Source organism: Physeter macrocephalus, chromosome 10, assembly GCF_002837175.3.
Source record: "Physeter macrocephalus isolate SW-GA chromosome 10, ASM283717v5, whole genome shotgun sequence".
Lineage (NCBI taxonomy): Eukaryota > Metazoa > Chordata > Mammalia > Artiodactyla > Physeteridae > Physeter > Physeter macrocephalus.
In genome coordinates this window covers 34880092-34904324 of record NC_041223.1, presented here as the reverse complement: position 1 = coordinate 34904324, position 24233 = coordinate 34880092, and the positions used below count along the sequence as shown (strand labels likewise).

Sequence of the window (24233 nt, the reverse complement as noted above, 5' to 3'; positions counted from 1 at the left end):
TAGAAAGCCACACAAAGCCAACCAAAATGACCTCAGGAATATTTGGAAATTCTAAAAATTAAATATGATTAAACTTTCTGATGCTCATTGTTACATACATACACACCCAAAATGCCAAGGGTAAAAGATAAACATTACATTACAATCCATGATACTTGGTCAGTGATTTTACTTCAAGACCAATGATTATAATTCTTTACATGAAGCCATGAAGGAAGAATATAATGCCATGAACTCGAATAAAACAAGGTCCTCAGGAAAAGCAGGACTGATAAGAGTGATAGCCATTAACTACCAGATAGAACATGGTCTCTTAAGTGGAGCAGAATTCATTGTAAATGAGCATATACACAGAAAAAAAATCACTAATGCTTAAACAGGATAAACAGAGAAAATTAGATTTGAGTAGCAGGCTAGTGTTCATCTATCAGTTTACAAGGAGTCAGGAAAGCACAACAGACATGGTTAATACTCTTCTCTGACACTGGTCCTGTTCTGTGAGCCACAAGATACAGAAGGCAAGGCTGAAAGCACCAACAGCCTTCCCACAGATGAATTCTCCTGAGTGAAATCAGGAACACCCAGAGGTTTTCAATTTGGCCACAAGCTTCAAACTGTCTCGGTAAAATTTTTTTAAGGCTAAAGAGTCAAAAGGAATGGGAATGTCTCCTCATTTTTCACTCCTATTTAGGAAAACTCATATGCAGTTATCAAGGCAGAAGGGGAAAAAAGTAAACAAATGCGTTGAGCAGGTAAATTAGTTCCCAGACAGAAAATGAGAAAACAAATTCACAGACTGGCTGTAAAAAATAAACGTTTGAGGAAATTTAAAAAGCCATCTTTATTATTTCACTCTTCCAAATTCTTTCACCTGGTACCAACCAGATCCAAACTCTGTGTCTTCTTTCATTGGTCCCTCTCCTCCCCTCCTCACATTTTTTCCAAATCCACCGGCATTGTCCAATCCTAGGCCTTCACTACTTGATGTCTGTACTGCCAGCAGTAGCTTCTTTCTTGCTTTTGTCTCCATCATGGCCTAGTCCCAACCCTGCCATAAACTATATTTACCTCTACTTCCCATTGTGAACCTTACACTTCAAGAAGATTCTTCTCTTGATGTTCCTACCCCACCAGCACACACATACACTAAACTGCAGTGATAACCATGCCCACTTAATCCTTGCTTATCCAAGCCCTATATGTCCTTCAAAGACTCAATCGAATCTTCCTTAATGATTTCACCAAACACTCCAGTCTGTGATGCTCTCTTTCAACTCTGAAAAAGCACTGGGCTTAGATTCCATACGATCTTTTCTTATTTGGTTATACAAGCATCTCTCAGGGCTGAAAGGATCTTAAAAAAGCATTCAGCCTCATGCTTAAATGTCCTCTACATCTCTAGCAAGTACTTAACCAGATTATGCTTGGACACTTCCCCTAATTTTACTACCTCCTACAGTAGCTCATTCTACATTTCAACAGCCCTACAATTACAAAGGTCTTCCTCATAATCAGCTTATATCTCTCACCAAATAGCTTCAAACCACTAGTTATTATTGTACTTTACTATCTATAAAAAACAAACTAAATCCCTCCTGTATATTCCCAATATTCTAAGATTTTAAGAAACTTATCCAGTCTCCCACAAATCTCAAGATACATTTATACGATGTACCTTTAGCCATTCTGACATCATTTCTTCAACTTTACCAAATGTCCTAGTAATTGTATGCTGCCTTTTGTTATTCTAATATTTCAGATATGTGTCAGCCACTCTTAGGGCCAATCTCGAAAATGTCAGAACTTTCTCCGAGTCTAGACATTAGGACAATTTCACATTATCTCACTCCTTTCTCTCCCCATCCCCATGGTATCCAATGTGAGCTGATCATATATTAAATGTTTAATCAGTTTGGCTTTGAAATAGTCCTCTCAAATTAGTTCTCAATGAATTGCCCACTGTAAACTGCATGTTTCTAGGCATCGATTAATTTCCTCCAACATTTTCCCTTCATTATAATAAACGGAAAATTACCAGATTTTTTTTCCTCAAAAAGAAATAGTTTCAGGGATAGTAAAATCTCTTGTGGAAATTAAACACGATACAAGGTTCCAGGCACTTCATATGACAGTATAAATAGACACAGGAAACTACTATAGCATGGCAGCATCAAAAAGAGCTTTGTGAGCAATGACTAGTTGGCATTTGAAACATTGTAGTGATATATTTCACCAGATAAAATTTTTGTACTTTCAAATTATTCATTTTTTTAAAAATCATGCTTCTCATTTCCAATGCTACATGACGATGTTCCCATGTAGTATAGGAACAAGGCTATTACATTTGCCTGGAGAGATAAAACACTTTATGGCCAGAAGTTTCAGACCAACCATTTTCATTGACCCTCAGCTGGCAACAGTTGGTATTGCAAAAGGTCAGCCTCTCTGTGGTTGTTTTTTAGAGCAATCTGCACCTAATTGTATTAATTTTACTCTCAATGTATTGCTTAATTATCTATTGCTCCAGAAGGAATGACATTTCCTTTGGCTGAGAAACTAGCTGTATCACACTACATTAGCAGTGACGAGCCTCAGCAAGGGCAAAGTGATGGCTGCCTTTCCTGTTTTGGCAGGCCTACTCAGGAGGCACCATGTCAGCACCTGGGGAGATTACTGACAGACTGGCCCAACTGCCACAGCTTTGATGGCAATCTGCATAGAATTACCAGTCACACATTAAACAACCTCATTTCAATTCACCAAAACAAACGGTGCCACCAAATCTCCCCAACACAATTCCCTGCTTTCAGTAACTCCGCTGTTGAATTTCTCTGTCCAACCCAATGACGCATGCCCACCAAGCTCTGTAATGATGGATGGAGTCATTAGCATTTTAGTTTCTACACTGAACCTGAGGCCAAAGCATATGGTCTGACAGATGTTCCAGCAAGGGGTTCTATTTGATTTGTCATGTAGGTGTCCACTTACACTGGACCTTCATGAAAGAATACTAATTTGAAAGTTACAGTCCAACTCCTGTTTCAACTCTTTCACATCCTCGAACGTTATAACATGTTCTGATAACAGAACACTCAGAACATGTTTTATTCTATATTTCAGTTTACACTGATGATTAAAAATCACCCTTGAACCTAATCAAATGACTTCAAATGGACAAGATGGACAAAAATGCAGGTAATGTTTGTACTAGGCTATTGCCATCTACGGCAGGGGTCCCCAACCCCCGGGCCACGGACCGGTAAGGCTCAGCTCCCCATCGCTCACACTGCCACCTGAACCATCCCCGCCATCGCTCGCATTGCCGCCTAAACTGCCCCCCCCTACATCCGTGGAAAAACTGTCTTCCACAAAACCGGTCCCTGGGGCCAAAAAGGTAGGGGACCGCTGATCTACAGCATGATTAGTACTGCCAGTGATTTGGTTATTTGAGGAAATGTTTCATATACTCACTTTCTCCTCATTCATGGTTTATTAAGGTAAACTATATACAGCAAATTGGATAAATCTTAACTTCTGACAAATGTACATACACCAATAGACCCAAAGCCCCAATAAAGCTATATGACATTTACTTTACCTCAAAAAGTTTCCCTGCTCAATTCCAGTTCCTAATCACCCCCTACCCCAGTCAAATACAGTTCTGATTTCTATCACCATAGATTAGCATCTAGAGAGTCATAAGGCATGCACTCTTTTGTGTCTCTTGCTTTTCAGAAAGCTTAATATTGCTGAGCTTTATAAATCCTGGTATCAGTAGTGCAAGCTTTCTAATTTATTGCTGAGTAGTGTGAATGAACCACAAATTGTTTATCCATTCTCCTGTTAACGGACATTTGGGTTCTTTACAATTACTGGTTATAATGAATAAAGCTGTTATAAACATTCTTCCACAAGTCTTTTTGTGAACACATGCTTTTATTTCTCTTATGTAACTACTTAGGAGTGGAACTTCTGTGTCATATGTTATTGTTCCCTTATATATTCACTTTTTCCTGTGATCACTTTATCTACTATCCATATTATTGTGTTGAAATAAAAAGGACATGACTAAAATTTTTAACCCACGAACATATATAACCTATTTTTTTTCTTTCCTGTGAGAAAATTATCTGGTACCTCTCAGAAATATAAACGGACATTTTTATTATTTTATTTCACTATAAATTGAACACTGAAAAACATTAAACATTAAATTGTACATTAAATCTCACTTATGATCTTATTTCCTATAACCTGGGTTTTATCATAAGCCTTAAGTTATGATCCACAAATTCTCTACCATTGGGGGTTCCATAGGAACACAAAATGGTATAGTTTTAAAACTTGTTGTAAGCATTATAAAACATCTGTTCATGTGGGGAAAACTGCAAATTGTAAGCTGAAAAAAAAAAGTTGTGTTCATATCTAGAATGCGAGCTACTTCACTGAGCGTTATGAAAGAAAACGAATTTGGAAGTTCTCTAGGAGCAACTAAAGACTTTATCCTAACTCCCTTATCCAATATGAATGAACTGCAATAACATACTTTTTAAAACTATGTTCCACAAAACCTCATGATTTCACCAGATTTATAGCTTGCTGACACCAATGGACTCTTTTTTTTTTTTACATTCGAGCATGATATATTTTATTGAAGGTATTTCTTTTGGTTGTGCTATATCATTATGCATAATGCTACACCAATGGACTTTTAAAAACATTCATCCATATTGTTTTATGCATCAGTAGTTCGCTCAGCATGTGCAAGGAGGTTAATTTGGCTTATATATTTTGTCATTATTTTCTAAATGTCTAGAGTGAATGACCTTGTAAGACTCTCTAATTTTATAATCTGAGATCTTGCAGGAAAGAAAACTCCGTAAAGGGACTTCCCTAGTGGTCCAGTGGTAAGGAGTCTGCCTTCCAATGCAGGGGACGAGGGTTCCATCCCTGGTTGGGGAACTAAGATCCTATATGCCGCAGGGCAACTAAGCCCGTGCACCACAACTACTGAGCTCGTGCGCCGCAAACTACAGAGCCCACATGCTCTGGAGTCTGCACGCCACAACTAGAGAGCGAAAACCTGCACAACACAACTAGAGAAAAGCCTGTGTGCGGCAACTAAGACCCGACGCAGCCAAAAAAATAAATTAAATAAATAAATATTTTTTAAAAAAAGAACACTCCCTAAAGATATAGCAGACCCACTATGATATGTCTTATGGACTATCCCAGATTATCTCAGGTAACTCACTAAGTGTCTGCTTTTTTCTGCTCCATTCTTTAATTTACCTAATTTGTATGTCATTTTAAACAATAAAAATGATTGAAATATCAATTGTAAGCTCAAGACAATAAAAAAGTGCGAAGTTATTCTCTAAATGTATTTCTAGACATAAATTACTTTGAATGTCATATACTATCAGGTATTCATGACAATTGTAGTGTATCACTTTTCGTTTAAAATAGAAAATTGGACAATTTCTAGTTTTTGCTCTTTTACACCATATTCAAACAACATTTACCAACTGAAGCTCAATATTATTATATTATATAAATGATTTGGAGGACATAAAAAGTTGATGGCCATTTTTATTACACCTGACCATGGCAGGTGTAACAGCTACTCCATTATTCCATTACTTTTGTAATAGGGTGCAAAGACCTTTCATTCTGAGTTACTTCAGAGTACATTTGTTCACAGAGATTTTAAGCAGAGATTTTAAGCAGTTGTTCTCACGATGATACTTAATTTAAGGAACGATTTTTTTTCCCACACAAAACTAATAACTTAAAAATTTTACATTCCTCCATGAAACAAAAAAAGGTGATCAAGGCCATTTTCAGCCCATCAAAAATAATGTAGAGACCTGGTTTAGCATCTTACAGCTGGAAGGGATTTTGGTCTCTACCCACACCTCCTTTTATAGATAAAAAAATCTATGGCCTGGAAAAGTTCAATGAATTCTCTAAGCCAATATAATTAGCTGGGTTATAAGAATTAAAGAGTTAGAATTAAGGTTAGAATTAAGAACTGGGCCCCTTGACCTTTAGGAAGTTGTTCTACACCAAGCAAAAATAACTTGACATCTATCTGTGTGTGTTGGCCTGTAGATGCATTGTGGAATCAAGATTCTTCTTCCTTTATTATGTTTCTACTAGTTTCAGCAAAAGATGGATCATTTTTTTTAATCATCGGCCACTTTCTGATTCACTCACTCTAAAGATGCACACATATCAATTATATCTATATATCTACAACTTTATCTCTATGTCTCAGTCTTATTTATTTGAAAACAACCCTAAACCAGACAATTGATAATCTTCAATGTTTCTTTTTTTGCGGAGCACAGGCTCCGGACGCGCAGGCTCAGCGGCCATGGCTCACGGGCCCAGCCGCTCCGCGGCATGTGGGATCCTCCCAGACCGGGGCGCGAACCCGGTTCCCCTGCATCGGCAGGCGGACGCTCAACCACTGCGCCACCAGGGAAGTCCCTATGTTTCTTAAATATGGAAAAGAATGATTCAAGGGAATAAGTTAAGGTAATTTAAGTGGTATTATTGAAAAAGGCAGAAAAGCTTTTTCATGAATAAGCATGTAAATTGCTGAAGAATTGGGCAATGTCAAAATAGACGAGAAATATATAAATTCACCTTGGAAAATGTAAAGAGAAAGAAGAGGAGAAAAAAGAAAGCAGAACAGAAATTGAACAGAATATTTTTATCTCTCATCTTTATTTAAAAAATGGCAAGAGGAAAATTTTTTAAAACTATAATGAAATGAGCCAATTTACAAAAGTAAGAAACAAACAATAAATGAGCAGTATTTTGACTGCAACCCACTCAGACCAGCAGGGCCAGAAAGTCTTTGTTGACACAAGGCAGCTGGTGTCTAAGTACACAAAACCCTTTTTATTTCAACGTCCCATTAAATCCTGGGGCGTAAACCCAGGGGCAGACTGCAGAGTCTCTGGTTCTCCAAGACAAGACTATATAGATAACAATAAAAATTAAATGCCAAAAATATGTCTACCTAAATGAAAAATGACTAGCAAAGTAATTACAAAATATATCTAAACACATTCTTAATACTATCAATACATATAGGCTGAGAGACAGAGAAAGTAAGAGGGATTCTAACTAGATGTTTAGATGATGAAACAAGTTGTACATTTTACAATACACTCTGCAGGAAGAATTATCTTATATTTAAATACCTGTAGTGGAAATTAGCATAATCACAGGGAAAAAAGGAGAGAGTTCATTTCCTTTTCACATATTCAGGATGGTATCCTGATATGCACATATCAAATAAATTACAAAAGTAGCTATAATTAGATTTATATGAAATACATCTGTTATAACATCCAATAGGATGTGGGAATTGAATGAAAAAACACATTTATAACACCCAGTACAATATCAGGCATTATATTGGTATGATTTCAATAATCATTTATTATAATTATTATCCCAACTTCCTGAAACCTAATGATGACCCTTGACCCTAATTTTCTCTCTCTAAAGATATCATAAAATAAAGCCTGATGTCTATGTTCAAGAAACTAAGCTAATGATTTTCCTTTTTGGTCTCTATTGGCATTCTCAGGAATTTAAAATTCTAACTAATTAAATCCCTTTCCTCATTCTGATGCAAACAGAATTAAATAATAATAATAAAGGTGCTCAGAGAATATTATTTCTTACATTCTAGCTTCAAATATTTAGCTCAACAGTCATCTGCCCTAGGTCCAGCCTCAAGGCTTTAGTTGCTCTTAGCTCCTCCCACCTCCCACCCACCTCTGCCCCAGGACTGACAGATATTCTCTGAAGATATGGCACATTCCTTAGTCACTGTTTTCTCACAGATTCTTTTAAAGCTCTTTACAGGCACCATTTACATTTCCCCAACATGTATGCTAAACTGCAATTCATTAAATACACATTTATTGCGGATTTAATATGTGCAAGGCAAATATCTTGTCCTCAGATCTGTGATTAACCCTTATACACAAAAATCCTGAAAAAAAATTTTAACTGGCTCTCTTCCAATTTACATTTCCAGAAATACTCCCAAAGTTTTCTTAAAATATTTTTGAAAACTTTATCAGAGTATGACAGTTCCTGCTTAAGTACTACGCTCTTTTAAGTTGTTTTCAAAATATTAAATTTTTCATTTTTTCCCTATTTTGAATGGATCTAGAAAAATTGTTTTTACAGTTTGGACATAACATTAGAGAATTATGATTCTCTAATGAGTTCATGAGTAACTCACCCAAATACTTATTAACGATACACTGTTATATTTTTATTCATATTCCAAAAATGGAAATATCTGAATCTGCAGCGAATTAAATCAAACCTACACAAAAGACAACCTGTCACACACATATTCCACCCCCCACCCCCGCACACACATACACAGGGAAAAAGAATTTGTGATTTTTTTAAAAATCAAGTGTACCCTGTAGTTCAGCTGCCAATGTGGCCTTACCTGCAGCCATAACTTGTTATGTACAGCGTCTCTCCCTGTAGCGATACACTGAAATGTAGCATTCTGCCCTGCATTGACCTCTACGTCCCCCAGACGGAGGAAATGAGGAGATTTATCTGTGAAGGCAAGAAAAAAATTACTTTTTTCCGCATGAAGAAAACATGCCGTGTTACTTTTTCCCAAAAGAATAATGTTGTTCATACTTTTACCGTTGGCCAAGACTAATGTCGTATGGAAGAAAATTGAGATTTCTCTGTGCTGAAAGACACTGTTGCCTCTCTCACGCTCAGTTCTCTTTTTTTAATAGCTTTATTACGTATCGCCCCATAATTGCTAGAGCAATTCTATACAGAGTGAGCACCCAACGATTACTGCTGGAGGACCCCCGTAGCATGTTGCATACGGGTGATGATAAAACAGTCACAAGTCAAAGCAAACAAAAGAGATCAAATAGGCACAAAGCAGAGCATAATAGAAAACTATAAGGATAACATAGAATGACAGCTCAAAAACTGACATATACATGGCCGTTGAACTATTAAGTTACAATTTAAGCAGTTACCTCTTTCTTTTCTTTTTTAAAGAAATTTCAATAACTATAATCCTCTAGTACTTCAAAGGACAATGTAAGGGACTGCTCTTCCTCTCAGAGCGTTAGCTTAACTGTTGTTAAATCCACCTCCTATTCCTTCCTAGTCCTAAGAAAGTTACCCAAAAGAAATATTAGACCAACAAAAAAGTGATGACTGCCATCAAAATATACATGAGTTATATGACTGTCAAACAAGCATTCTCTATAATTACCTTTTTAAACTGAAGCTTATTCATGTTTTCAACTGAAAGGAAACATAAACGGGAAAAGCTAAGCCTCAGTGAGTAAGGATAGTGCATGGAGGACCATATCACAATGAAACTACTGTTGTGCTCAATTTCTGTATTTTTTAACTTGTTTACTCATGAAAGGCTTTCTTTAATATCTTCTTTCAAGAAGTGTAAATGAACAGTAGATGGAAACACCGTTCTCATATATGAATGGATTGAAGGAGTTTAGTAAACCAGCTTGAACTTTGAGTGAGATAATTTTGTTCTCCTTTTTCTTAGAATACAACACATGTAATAAATCATTTGACCTTTGCCTGCTACACCTTTCTCCAGTGCCTCATCTCAGTAGGTGCTTCAGAAAAAGGAATGCTCGCGCTAGAACACAAGCTAGAACAGTGGTTCTCAAATTGTGAACTCAAGACGATCAGCATTAGTATCACCTGGGAACAATCAGAACCAGGCGAGGGGCCAAGCAATGTGTGATTTGCCACATCCAGCTGGTGATTCTGAGGCACGCTAGGGTTTGACAACCAGTTAGCAGGAGCAGGAGCCTTGGCCCCTGGTATGGTGCCCCCTGTGCATGCTGCTTACAAAGTATTAGAGAGTTTCCACCAGGAGGATTACTGAACAGATCATCTAGAATTCATGGGCCCTGTAAATCACTGCTGTTGGGAGATATAGCTTAAGTCCGAATTTATACCAACCGTTTTATGCCTGGCTCTACTGAATGCGTGCAGTAATCGTCTTTCAGAGTATGTGATATAAACACAAATGTAGTTACCCCATCTGAAGACCAATCAATGTGCATCTAAGGACATACCAAACTATGTGTTAATAAATTGAGTTTCTTGTTTTGTGTGCTTTCTATTGTTTTGTTGTTTAACATGAATTAGCCCGAAATTTATTATGACATTAAAAAATTAGTCTTAAGTTTGGAATAAGATGAGTTAATTCATTTTCTTCATTTCACCCCAACTTTCAACTTAGCAGATCACATAAGTTGGTGAGGCTTCTTTTTATTTTCTTTTCACTGAACTGATTTGTTATTCTTTGCTTTCCTAGGCAATTTAATAACACCAAAAGATGGAACGAGTCCTACCTAGAGTTTCATTTACATTTTTAATTTTTTCTGTCAAAAATAATGTCAACTAAATAAACTGAAGGTCTAACAGGCTTTATTAGGAGATTCATGAATCAGGCAGTATCCCAACTATTAACTATAAGACAGATCGAAGGGGTTGTACAAAATGGAAGCTTTTTATAAGAAGAAGAGTGGGGCAAGGGAGCTACTAGCAAAAAGAAAAGAAGTAATTATTTTTAGGCCAGGACATCTTCTTTGAGGAAGAAAAGGAACAGCAAGGGTTTTATGATTCAGATCACCTCTTCTTCCTCTGGGAGATGGAGAGGGATCACAGGACAGATTATCCTACTGGTGCTTGACCATGAAATCCAGACTGGTCAATTAAGATAACATTTCTGGAAGAAACTGAAACTGCAGTTGGATCAGGTATAAATCTAGGTTTTGTATCATGAACTTTTAGCATGAGTGACACCATTTTGGGACTGTGGTTTTCTTTTGAACAGTAATTAATTAAAAGAATCCTTTGGCATGTGTAGTACAAGTCTGAAAAATATGTGATTCAAAAACTCTAGAAATATTTCAGTGTTCTTTTAAAACTGAACAAAAGGCTAGGAGTAACAACAACAAAAGAGACAGCAATGACCAAGTGATAATCAGCAGTCACTACCAATATAAGACAAGTGTTGAAAGGATATAGAAGAATACAGTTCTTAATCACAACCTACCACAAGGATAACTCAGGACTTGGATGTCATCAATGGCAATATAACCATTTCTCCCTCCTGAGACTTCAGCTTCAAATATTACCTGTCAGGAAGAAATAGAAAACACTTACAACAATCATTTTTAAGGAATTTTCACAGTGAAAGAAAAATAGCTATAACAAACTTACGAAAATTAAAATTTAACTTTTGTCCAATAAGAATTAAAATTTCATCTTATAATGTGAGTAACTTCCTAAACCTTGTACAGGTAAACAACATTTTTTTGAAGAGCAATTAAATTATTGAGGTCAAGCAGTTCTCACTAAATTTTTTAAGCAACTATTAAGTGTTGTAGATTTCCTGAATAGGCAATATACAAGCAGAATGAATAGGCAGATATAGCAAATCTCATATATCTCTAAATTTTCCCTTATTGGCTTTTTCCATTTTTGTTATTTATTTAACATATATTGAGCACCTACAAATGTGCCAAGCAGTATGCTAACCAGCGAAGACATCAACTGATCTAAGCTTTTAAATAGCTGAATTTTCAAAGACAGAGGTCATCAGATAGATTAGTGTTACTCCAGGCAAAAGGAACCATATACAATGGAATAGAACAGAACTCTGTGTTTGGAAAACCAAATGAATGTAATTTGTATAGCTACGAAGACTCAAGAGGGAAGAGATGAAATTAGAGAAGTAGGCATGGAAGACTTTGAATACCATGGGAGTGAAGTCAGGAGCATATCCTGTCAATGATTAATCAATTAAAAATATCAATCAATTAAAAATAAATATTTTAATAAATATATTTTTAAAAATCAATGTTCAGATATAAGCTAATGTTTTAGAATTTTGTTGTTACAGTCAATCACAGAACTTCGTAAAGACTTTCCCTTAGTAACGTGTGCTGTGACTCTTCAAGAGAAAACGGATTAAGCATGCCACATTTCAACATTTTATTTGACTATGGGCTCCTTTATTCGTGGAGAGACATAGGTTATCTTTGGAGTGTTCTGCAAAACATTTTAGAAAACATATTGGAAATTGATATTTAAAGTAGGAATAAAATATAATCAAATTGGTCTATTACAAATATATTTAGCTCAGGACTTCCCTGGTGGCGCAGTGGTTAAGAATCTGCCTGCCAATGCAGGGGACACGGGTTCGATACCTTGTCTGGGAAGATCCCACATGCCATGGAGCAAATAAGCCTGTGCGCCACAACTACTGAAGCCCGTGCACCTAGAGCCTGTGCTCCGCAACAAGAGAAGCCACCGCAATGAAGAGTGGCCCCCACTCGCAGCAACTGGAGAGAGTCCGCACAGCAACAAAGACCCAACACAGCCAAAAATAAATGAATAAATAAATAAATTTTAAAAAAATAAAAATAAAGAAATAAAGAAATATATTTGGCTAAAAGGTGGAGGATGGCCCCAAAGAAGGTAAGACTAGAAACAGACAAATAATATGCTAGTAGTAGTGAAAATAGAAAGATGAGAAGAAAAAAGAGAGATAAAAGAAATAATACTAAGGAAACAGACAAAATAGAAATTATTGATTCATTAGTTGTATAGAAATAATAGGAAAATTCTCATTCCTGGCCTGGGTCCCTAGGTAGATAATGCATTGTCTGTTGTCAAGAAGGAGGAAACTTCCCGCAGGTCTCATAGAAATGGGACCTAAGAAGTGGCCAAAGCAGGTAGCTTTTATTCTTTTTAGACAAAGAAACAATAACTCTGTGAGGAAGTGACAGGAAATAGCTTTGGGTGCTCAATTAGTGAAGAACCTAAACAGAGTTTGGACCTGGGGTAGTAAATTAGTGAAGTAGCAAGGTTTGTTTACACAGACTTTTCAGCTCTGCATTCTCTATCTCTGATAAGAGATAAGGGTGATAAGGGTGTTCTTCTACCTCCAGATGCAGGGGGTACACCTTTCACATGAGAGATTTATTTCCTGCTTTCAGAAAGACAGAAAGAAGGGTCAGAGTATCCCTCTTGCACTGGCCATTTCTTAAGAAACTAATTTTAAATAATCAGTATACCGTTGAGGCACATTTGGGGGCAGCCTACTCCATGACCCAACACTATCAGGATCCCTAGCCAGAACACGTGATACGGAAAAAGATACAAATTTGAGGGAGAAGATAACTAAGTACATTTCAGACATTTCAGATTCGATTAGCCTAGGATACATATGGGGTAAATGCTTAGGAGATAACTAGACAGATATATCTCAAAGAGAACAGATAGGTTTAAAATAAAGCTATAGATTTGGAAGTCATCATCATGGCAGTGAGTAAGCTATAGATGTGAAAGTTACAGGGATTGGTGAGTAAGACGGCATAGAAGATAAAGAGCAGCAAACCATGAAATGGAAGGCAAGAAGACAGCCAGCAGAAGTAAGGCCAACAAAGTAGGATTCAGACAGAATGGTCGAGGAAGGCACTCCCCCCAGTCAGGCAGGTCAACACTCCCACCAAAAGGATTAGAAAAGGCCAGATAAATTACAATGACCATAATTTTAAAACATCAGATATCTGCATAAACAATGGCATCTAGATGAGCACAAATTTTAGGAGGACAGGATCTCTCCAATGTGATCCCAGGATCTTCTTTCCCATGGGACTATTTGCCAATTCTGGAAACAGTCTGTGGGTCTAGCTCAGCACAGATTTAGGGCCTCTATGGGAGAAAGTGAAAACACTGAAGCTTGCTGTAACTGTGTAAAAATAGAACAACAAGCTAGAAATTTAAGAATCTGAATAAAATAGATGCAGACTACTGCAAAAAAAAAACGAACTGTAGGAGAGAGGTCAAGGAAAACTAAAAAAGTATCAATTAAAGTTAGCCATTAAGGGTTCTCTGGTAACTTCTGACACAGTTTTACTAAAGTGGAGGGGGGTAAGTTTGATTGTTTTTATTGTTTTTACTGAGCACTTACTATACTCAAGAGACTGTTCTAACTGAGCATGCTCATTCATGCTCACATCTGCTGTTGTTTCCCTCCTCTCTCTTTCTCTCTCTCTGCACACACACAAATTCATTACATCTTCACTACAATCATATGAGGTAGTTATTATTTTTATCCTCAATTTAAAGAAAGTTAAGTGACTGCACCAAAGTCTAACAGCTAACAAGTGGTAGAGCCAGGGATGGACCCAAGTCAACCTCCACAATCTAATCTTCCATCAACTTCACTACACTTCCTCTCAAGATCAAGAAACAAACACAGTAGAACATTTCATTTAAATAGACTTTAAATTTCCTTTAAAAGTCTAATATGTTAAATTTTTAAAGTGTCATTTTAAATAGCAAACTAATTAGATATTCTATTGACTAAACAGCAGTATCATCAGCATTACATCCTTCCCATTCTCATACCATATCTACATCCACCCCAAAGCCAATGACAATGGGACACAGCAGGCTGGGTGGGTGGATGGTTCACCTCCCCTCCAATCACTCCCATCATAAGCTACCTCCTGTGTTAGTTCTTTTCTACTTCAAGTTTGCCCTTTATGACTATTAATTTCCCTGGAATAAGTTAAAGCTGAGAAGTAGGAGAATGAGGTTTTGGGGGGAAGACAAACACTTCATGATGAAAGGAGGGCTAATCTATAAAGACAGAAATATATGTGTATGTATGTGTGAGTGTGTGTATACGTGAGTGTGTGTATACATATCATTTGCATTTCACGTGAAGGTATTTGATATGATAACAACTGTCATGTCGCTTTCTAAATATTGGAACAAAGGTTTAGCAAGAAATAGAGGAGAGAAGTAGAGACTTTAAATAATGTATAACTTGGAGCAGTTGTGGTACAGGCCACTTTCTTGGGGGTGAGAAAATTTGTATTTGACACCCAACTCTCCTATTTACAAATTCTTGAGCAAATCCCATAACCTTTAAGAGCCAAGTCCCAACTCCATAATATGGAGATAATGCAGCTTTCATTATAAAGTTTTGTGAGGATTAAACAGTACCATCTGTAAAAGTGCTATATAAACCAAAAGGTAAGATTATGAACATTGTTAATATAGGACATTTATATAGGTATATTCCAGGAAAACAAGTTTTACTTGCTCGAATGGTAGTTCAAGGAAAGGGAAAGTATAGAAAGAAAAAATGAGAAAATTATTTTTGGAAAAAATACAGTCTTATGAATAGACCACACAGCTGAATAATTAATCAGTTCATTATTTCAGGTTTGTTACAGTCAGCATTAATTAAATTATTTTAATTCTAGGCTTATCTTAGTTTTGCTTTCTCGAATTGTTTTACTTCGTAGGTGGTAAGTTTAAACATGTTTACCACACCCCTGAGGAAAAGTTTCTTATTTGTTCATTTAAATTGAGCTTTATTCTGGACAATAAGTATAGGCCTTGATTTAAAAGGGAGTGAAAGAATTGGTTTTTTAGTTAAAAAAAAAAAAGAAAGTTTCTCTTTGTAGTGACCTCATTTTCCCTAAGTGCTGTCTCTGCCTCATTAACTAGAGCAAGAGGAAACTTCTAAGATCAGATTCCTTTACTGCTAAGTATCTAATCAGCTTTATCACTTTAACAGAGCCCTCACCTTGTAAGTCTCTTCTGTCCACTCAGGGAAAACCAATCTCAATAGCTTAATTATGCAAAACTTGCTTGGGCTAATGCTCAGGTCAGAGCTAATGCTGGGTGTCAAATAGAAAACTAGGGCTTCCCAGGAGAAGACAGCAAGGGAGGCCACACCAGATGTCAACTTGAACCCATCCAGGAGGCCAGCCTGAGAACAGAATGAAAGGGCTCTGCTTTTCATGCTGTTTCCACTCCACTCTGTTACCTGAAATACTGAAGGTGATGATTCTAATCAAATTTTTGCTACTCTAGCAACATTCTTGGATTATTAACTAAATAAGTGAAGTCAAGTCAAATTAAAGGAGGTGAGGGGGCGAACCCTAAAGAACAAGAACAACTTTATCTTTTGGCAAACTGAATTAATGCAGAAGTACCTCATACAATGGAAAGCTGAACTCAAAGTAAGAAGCCTGGGCTCCGGTTGCTGGTTTGCTATCACATGTAACCCAGGCAACTAATTTAACCATGTCTTCAGAGCCTCAGATGGGCAATACTGGCCTTGCCCATAACTCAGGTTTGTTGTGAAGATTGAATGGTATATGTGAAATGATTAAATGATATATGGAATGCCATGTAAGACAAGACATTATGAACATGAGAAAAATCTGAAATAAAAACTTGCACTTAATTTTCTTTCACTATATCACAGTGTAAAAGTGTAGGCTCCAAAGTCAGATATACGTTGAGTTCACATTCTTTAAATGTTAACTTTAACTTATAGAAAAACATATGTAAAGTTACTTATGTAACTTTAACTGATATACAGTCTAAACCTAAGTTTCTTTTTCTATAAAAAGAAACTATTAGTATCCACCTCAGGGTTAAGGGGGAATTAACACACGTGAACCATTTAGCACAGCTCCTGGCACACGGTAAGCATTCTAGGTTAAGGGGCACCACTGCCATCATGGGAAGAAAATATCCATAAAGGACACATGTACTAAATGAAATTTCTTCCCATTCCCTCCTCTCTTTTCAAAAACTTAACTCCCTGCCCTGAATTTGGAAAATTAAAAAAGATTTATAAACTGGTATTTCATTCCCATAAACCTCCTCAGATATATTTTCTGTGATTTGAAGTTTTAAACACTGAATATTGTTAACGTAAAGTTCAAAGGAAATTACACATTTGCCTTCAAAGAATAAATGTAACAAAATGAAAACCTACAGAATAGAAATAGGTTTACTTCTATATGTTCCTGTCCAAATTTGGATAATGAATAAAACAGTCATCTGTAATAAAATAGTCACCTGAATAAAATAGTCATCTTAACCAACATTACTCAAGCTGCAGGTCCATCCATATCAGTCCTAGTAAAGCACATACATCTACATCTCTGATGTCAATGTGAGGCCCTCAAAGTAAGGAGCTGTGCTTGACTCAACTTTGTGTCCTCAAAGCTTATTCTTACTACCTGGCACATAGCAGACATTCAATAGATGCTAGCTGAACAACAACAATAACAAATTATATATAGATATATACACACACACAATGTATAACATATATGAACATAAGTATGTTAGCATCATTAAATATAACTGACTTCTCTTTCTCTCATGTAAACTCTAAACATTGGATTCTCAAGGATCTATCCCAAGCCACCTTCTCTCTTTTTGCCATACTTTTCACCCTGATAGGATAAAGGAAGATGAGCCTACAAAAAGACAGAGGAAACTGAGAAAAAATAAAGTGTGTAGAGATATAAAAGGAAAATGGAGGTACATGGTATCATAAAAGCCAATAAAAGAATATCTGAAGGAGAAGAGATGTCAGGACCAAACGCTGATCAAACACTATGTAAGATGGAGATTAAAAATATCCTCATATATATCTTATAACTAGAAGTTTGTACACTGTGACCAACATATCCCCACTTCTCCCAAACCCCAGACCCTAGTATCCAACATTCTAGTCTCTGTTTCTTTGAGGTTTTTGTTTGTTTGTTTCCACATATAAATGATGTCATACCAGGTAACACAAATTTCTGGTTATAAGATGAATAATTTCTGCGGATCTAATGTATAGCATGGTGATTGTGTTTAAAACCACTGTTATTACACACTTGAAAGTTGCTAAGAGCGTGAATCTTAAATGTTCCCACGACAAAAAAGAAATGGTAATTATGTGACAGGGTGGTGTTAGCTAATGCTATAGTGGTAATCATTCTGCAATATATACTTGTATCAAATCAGCACATTGTACACCTTAAACTTACATAATGTTATATGTCAATTATATTTCAGTAAAGCTGGAACAAAACCACTCCTTATATGTAACACTGTGATTAAGAGTGACCAAATGAAGTACCATCGTATGAAGTAACAGAAATGGAAACCATATTAGATAATAATGAAGAGAGCAGAGGAGTGGAGATGTTTGTAACCCTCCTACAGGAAGTATGCCTGAATCGGTGGAGAAATCTAACCAAGGATGGAAGACGATATGGGGTCAAGGGAAGCGTTCAACTTTTTATTATCATTTTTAGTAAGGAAAAAACTTAGATGTTGTGAAGTTGATGAGGATGATTCAATTTGAAGGGAATGTCTGAGTGTACATGAGAGAAATAACTGTTAATGTGAGATAGGACAGCACGGGATCCAAATCACAGGTCAGAGGAGGGGCTCTACTTCTTTTATAACATGAGGAAAGAAGGAGAGGATGAATGAAGATATGAGTAGGATTGGTAGGATTGGTAGATAAGGGAGTTTCTCTTGTATGGCCTCAGTTTTCTCAGCTACAAGGGATGGGCTAGTGGGAAGGAGGAGCGGTTGGAGTTTGGAGAGAAATGAATGGAGTAGAATGGACAGAAGAGGAGAAAAGGAATTGCAAAGAAAAATGTGATAGGATCTCCAGGAGTATTGTGGGCCCATCTGAAGTTAGTGACTGTGAATTTCTAGTGATCCTGATCTACCACGGAGCGTGATTCTATTTAAAATAGAATTTGCTTGATTTTAAGCTCATAAAAAGTAGGCAGAAAAAAAGGAATCAAGGAGTTTATGGACATAGAAAATGTGACCAAAAACAGATTACAAAGAAATCAAATTTTGATACAATGAGCAAATTGATGAATTAGCAAAAGACAGATGGTTTGATCAACGGATCCTCCCCAGGAGGCTGATGGATGATCTCAGTGAAATTAATCAAGTAGAAAGAGATTAATTTATGTTATGGTCAGAAGGTGAGATGCTTACATGTAAAGTTAGAACACTTGTGAGATATTATAAGATCTGTATAATAAGAGCAGCAGGTTAAAAAAGGTAGGTGATTTTTGGAGATGAGGAGGTGAAGGAACTACCTAGGGACTTTCCACAAATGTACCAAAGCCATCAGGATAAAGGTGGGAGTGAAGAAAGCCAGTCTGACACCAGCACTAACGCTCAGGATAAACAGAAGAAAATGACTTGGGATCCAGAGGAAGGCAATCATGAGGGTGATGGCATGGTTGAAAGAATTCAAAGGGGCAAGGGTGTTTCCCATCCATTAAACTGATCCTAAGTTGCAGGGTATTAATATCTGCCCTTTTAGAGACTGTTTAGGAAGAAGTGTCCTCAGTCTAGAGCCACAAACAGAGCATGATTATTATAACATAATTAATTGTCTCAATAAATGTTCAAGGTTTATCTTTACTACTGAAATATAAACTCATTGAGGGCAGTGACCTGTTTATTCCCCACAGCACCAGTGAACCACAAGAATCCTGTTGAAAACTGGGTCTTGGAAAGAGTTCCAACATGTTACAGAAAACAACCGTGCATCAGTTAATTCTAGCTAATAGTTTTGCTTCAAGGGGAATTATGGGATAAGGTATTTAATTCACTTTTACCTAACTCATAAAATTTTGTTGACATAATAAAATGACTCTCCCTTGAGAAAGTTCCGGATAATTTTCCCAAGCTAATTTAGAAATCATGAAAACATAATTACTTCCCTTGAATAGTTAAATAATGCTGTGAGGAATAAATTTCTGCTTACAGGCCCCAGAAGATCTTAAACTGAGTAAGTCAAATACCTATGTGGAAACTTCAAAATACAGAATCCAGTTTCTTTTCAAGTGTGAAAATATTCTATTTCTGTTCATACTTAAAAATTAATATACACATAACTGGCAGGTGATACTAAACGTCCAGCGTACAGCTAGCCGTCACTGTCACCCACTGTAGCTCCTCTCACAGGCACTGACAGTCTGGGGTTCTGCCTTCTCAATAAAGATTTGCTGAAAGTATTATAGAAAAGGAGCTTCTCCCTGTTAGACCCCTACATACCAGGCTGGCTTGCCTATTGAGTCATGTAATAGTTGGTTTCTAAGAGTCTAACACGTGAAAATGTCTTTAGTAAAGGCCTTGGGGCTTTCTGAAACAAATGCATTGTTAACAGCCCTTGCCTACTGCTTGCTTACTCGTTTATTTAGCTCCTGAAAAAGATAAATGCCTGCAACTGCAAAAGATACCCAGAAAAAATACGTAAGCAAAAGAAATACTGGTATATTCTTTGGCTTTAAAGCTGCTTGCGAGAGTAATTAGAGGATTCTAATTATAATGTGTACTAAATATGGAAGGCAGTTAAGACATATAATATAGCCAAAATTGATTCTTCATCTAAAACCCTTTCATATTTCAGATTTTAGCTATCCTTAGCACCTCCATGACTTACAGGTATGTAAAAACTCAAAATCAGGCATTTTCCTTAAGATGTCCTGAGATTAAATATGATCAGTTTCTCAGGAGGACTAGTCCTGTCAGACATAACATTAGGACTGTGCAGTCTGCAGAGAGTAATGAGGGTTCCAGAGATTCTAAAACCTACACTGTTACCTGAATACATACAGGTTTTTTGTATAGTAACAAGGCATACCATGCAGCAGAAGCAAACGCACGTACACACGCACAGTCCTATCTTTCCGCACACAATTATAATAATATATGACCTAAGTAGATTTTTGAATGCAAATTCTGTGTATAGTGGAGACAAGTATTCTTGAATAAAATGTCAATGTTACAAAAATATCCTGAGGTTTAAATTGCCTAAGTGATGAGAGGGGCTGCTACATTATCTAACATGGATGACAACAGCAGGTATAACAAGACCGCACTTGCATCAGAAGCAACTGCAACCCTTTCCAGAGTGGTATTGTGTTTGCCTGATAAAAAACAGAACATCAGTGAAAGCACACTCCAGTGTCCAGGCAAAAGTAAAAAATGCAGGACCACAGATCAAAGGAGAAAATAAAACCTAAGAGATTTCACACCAGAGTAGACTGTATAAAATAAAAGCCCAAAGAAGGCTGTCTGAGAAAGCTTCACACTAAAACGAATATGCAAGCATAGTACATTCCTATGCTTCAAATTAGCCCAGGCTATCTCTAATGTAATCACCAAAAGTATCTAGAAGATCTAAATAAAGGAACTAATAATAAACATTTTTAGTGCTTAAGCCAGAACGTTTCCACTCATAATAATAGTCCATTCGTTATTTAAGTTAATTTTCATTCCTGAAACACACACTTGTAAAAAATTGTCAATGGTCCTTTTAATTTGAAGAGATATTGATGTAGATTCATACGTATAAAAAACACATGACTCCATAATATGGCTAAGAGACACCCAAACTCCATCTCTGAAAACAGAAAAACTTAAAACCTGAAACAAGAATAAATAATACTTACAAAATAAATACAAGAGGAATTTTTGTGTTCTTTGCATGTTCTCTATATTATTAAGATGCCTTTGGGGAGGAGGAAGGCATATACTGCTTTCTCAAAAAGGTTTTGAGGGACTTCCCTGGTGGCGCAGTGGTTAAAAATCCACTTGCCAATGCAGGGGACATGGGTTCGAGCCCTGCTCTGGGAAGATCCCACAAGCTGTGGAGCAACTAAGCACATGTGCCACAACTACTGAGCCTGCGCTCCAGAGCCCGCGAGCCACAACTACTGAGCCCGTGTGCCAATAACTACTGAAGCCGGCGTGCCTAGAGCCCGTGCTCCACAAGACAAGCCACCACAATGAGAAGCCCACACACCACAAGGAAGAGCAGCCCCTGCTCGCCTCAACTAGAGAAACTGTGTGCGCAGCAGCAAATACCCAGCACAGCCATAAATTAATTAATTTAAAAAGCAAGGTTTTGATATGTCTTTTATGATAATGGAGACACACACACACACACACACGCAAAACACAGACAAGAGCACACAAGCGTCAGGCAGAACCTCAACTCCAAGTCACAGACCTCAACTCAAATTCCTGTGCTGACCTCATGGAGTCATTGTGAAGATTAAAAGAGATTATACACAATTTGGAAGGTTCTCCATAAATGTTAACCCTTTCCTCCCTTTCATATCCTTCTCCAGTGACTGATCCAATGAGCACTGCCCTAAGACCACAGCCTTTGAGACATACGGCAAGAGGGCAGCTTCAGGTGGCAATGATGCCGGAGACCATGAGGAAACAACTCTTACCGATTTATTTATTTATGTTTTTAAACATCTTTATTGCAGTATAATTGCTTTACAATGGTGTGTTAGTTCGTGCTTTATAACAAAGTGAATCAGCTATACATATACATATACATATATCCCCATATCTCTTCTCTCTTGTATCTCAGTCCCTCCCAACCTCCCTATCCCACCCCTCTGGATGGTCACAAAGCACCAAGCCGATCTCCCTGGGCTATGTGGATGCTTCCCACTAGCTATCAGTTTCACATTTGGTAGTGTATATATGTCCATGCCACTCTCTCACTTTGTCCCAGCTTACCCTTCCCCCTCCCCATGTCCTTAAGTCCATTCTCTGGTAGGTCTGCATCTTTATTCCCGTACTGCCCCTAGGTTCTTCACGACCTTTTTTTTTTTTCCTAGATTCCATATATATGTGTGTTAGCATACAGTATTTGTTTTTCTCTTTCTAACTTACTTCACTCTGTATGACAGACTATAGGTCCATCCACCTCACTACAAATAACTCTCATTGTAGTTTTGATTTGCATTTCTCTAATGATTAATGATGTTGAGCATTCTTTCATGTGTTTGTTGGCAATCTGTATGTCTTCTTTGGAGAAATGTCTATTAAGGTCTTCTGACCATTTTTGGATTCAATTGTTTTTTTTTTTTTTGATATTGAGCTGCATGAACTTCTTGTAAATTTTGGAAATTAATCCTTCGTCAGTTGCTTCATCTGCAAATATTTTCTGCCATTCTGAGGGTTGTCTTTCCATCTTGTTTATGGTGTCCTTTGCTGTGCAAAAGCTTTGAAGTCTCATTAGATCCCATTTGTTTATTTTTGTTTTTATTTCCATTTCTCTAAGAGGTGGGTCAAAAAGGATCTTGCTGTGATTTATGTCATAGAGGTTCTGCCTATGTTTTCCTCTAAGAGTTTTATAGTGTCTGGCCTTACACTCAGGTCTTTAATCCATTTTGAGTTTATTTTTGTTTATGGTGTTAGGGAATGCTCTAATTTCATTCTTTTACATGTAGCTGTCCAGTTTTCCCAGCACCACATATTGAAGAGGCTGTCTTTTCTCCAGTGTTTATTCTTGCCTCCTTTATCAAAAATAAGGTGACCATATGTACATGGGTTTATCTCTGGGCTTTCTAACCTGTTCAATTGATCTATATTTCTGTTTTTGTGGCAGTACCATATGTCCTGATTACTGTAGCTTTGTAGTATAGTCTGAAGTCAGGGAGCCTGATTCCTCCAGCTCCATTTTTCTTTCTCAAGATCGACTTTACCAAATTCATTGATTAGCTCTAGTAGTTTCTGGTGGCATCTTTAGGATTCTCTATGTATAGTATCATGTCATCTGCAAACAGTGACAGCTATATTTCTTCTTTTCTGTTTTGGATTCCTTTTATTTCTTTTTCTTCTCTGATTGCTGTGGCTAAAACTTCCAAAACTATGTTGAATAATAGTGGTGAGAGTTGTCAACCTTGTCTTGTTCCTGGTATTAGTGGAAATGGTCTCCGTTTTTCACCACTAAGGACAATGTTGGCTGTGGGTTTGTCACATATGGCCTTTATTATATTGAGGTAAGTTCCCTCTATGCTTACTTTCTGGAGGGTTTTTATCATAAATCGGTGTTGAATTTTGTTGGAAGCTTTTTCTGCATCTATTGAGATAATCATATGATTTTTATTCTTCAATTTGTTAATATGGTGTATCACATTGATTTATTTGCATATATTGAAGAATCCTTGTATTCCTGGGATACACCCCACTTGGTCATGGTGTATGATCCTTTTAATGTGCTGTTGGATTCTGTTTGCTAGTATTTTGTTGAGGATTTTTGTATCTATGCTCATCAGTGATATTGGCCTGCAGTTTTCTTTCTTTGTGACATCATTGTCTGGTTTTGGTACCAGGGTGATGATGGCCTCGTAGAATGAGTTTGGGAGTGTTCCTCTCTCTGCTATATTTTGGAAGAGTTTGAGAAGGATAGGTGTTAGCTCTTCTCTAAATGATTGATAGAATTCACCTGTGAAGCCATCTGGTCCTGGGCTTTTGTTTGTTGGAAGGTTTTTTTT

At 37.0% G+C, this 24233-nt stretch overlaps 1 protein-coding gene across 7 annotated transcripts in view; it reads right to left on the bottom strand.

The window, feature by feature from the left end:
- Positions 1-24233, bottom strand: part of PTPRK (protein tyrosine phosphatase receptor type K) — a 598377-nt gene that overhangs the window by 290001 nt on the left and 284143 nt on the right. For all 7 annotated transcript variants that reach the window (XM_028494462.2, XM_028494461.2, XM_028494460.2 and 4 more), the window contains exons 4-5: positions 11123-11204; positions 8495-8610 (exon numbers count right to left, since the gene is read on the bottom strand). In XM_028494462.2, the coding sequence (XP_028350263.1) occupies positions 8495-8610; positions 11123-11204 (198 nt within the window). The remainder of the gene's footprint in view (positions 1-8494; positions 8611-11122; positions 11205-24233) is intronic.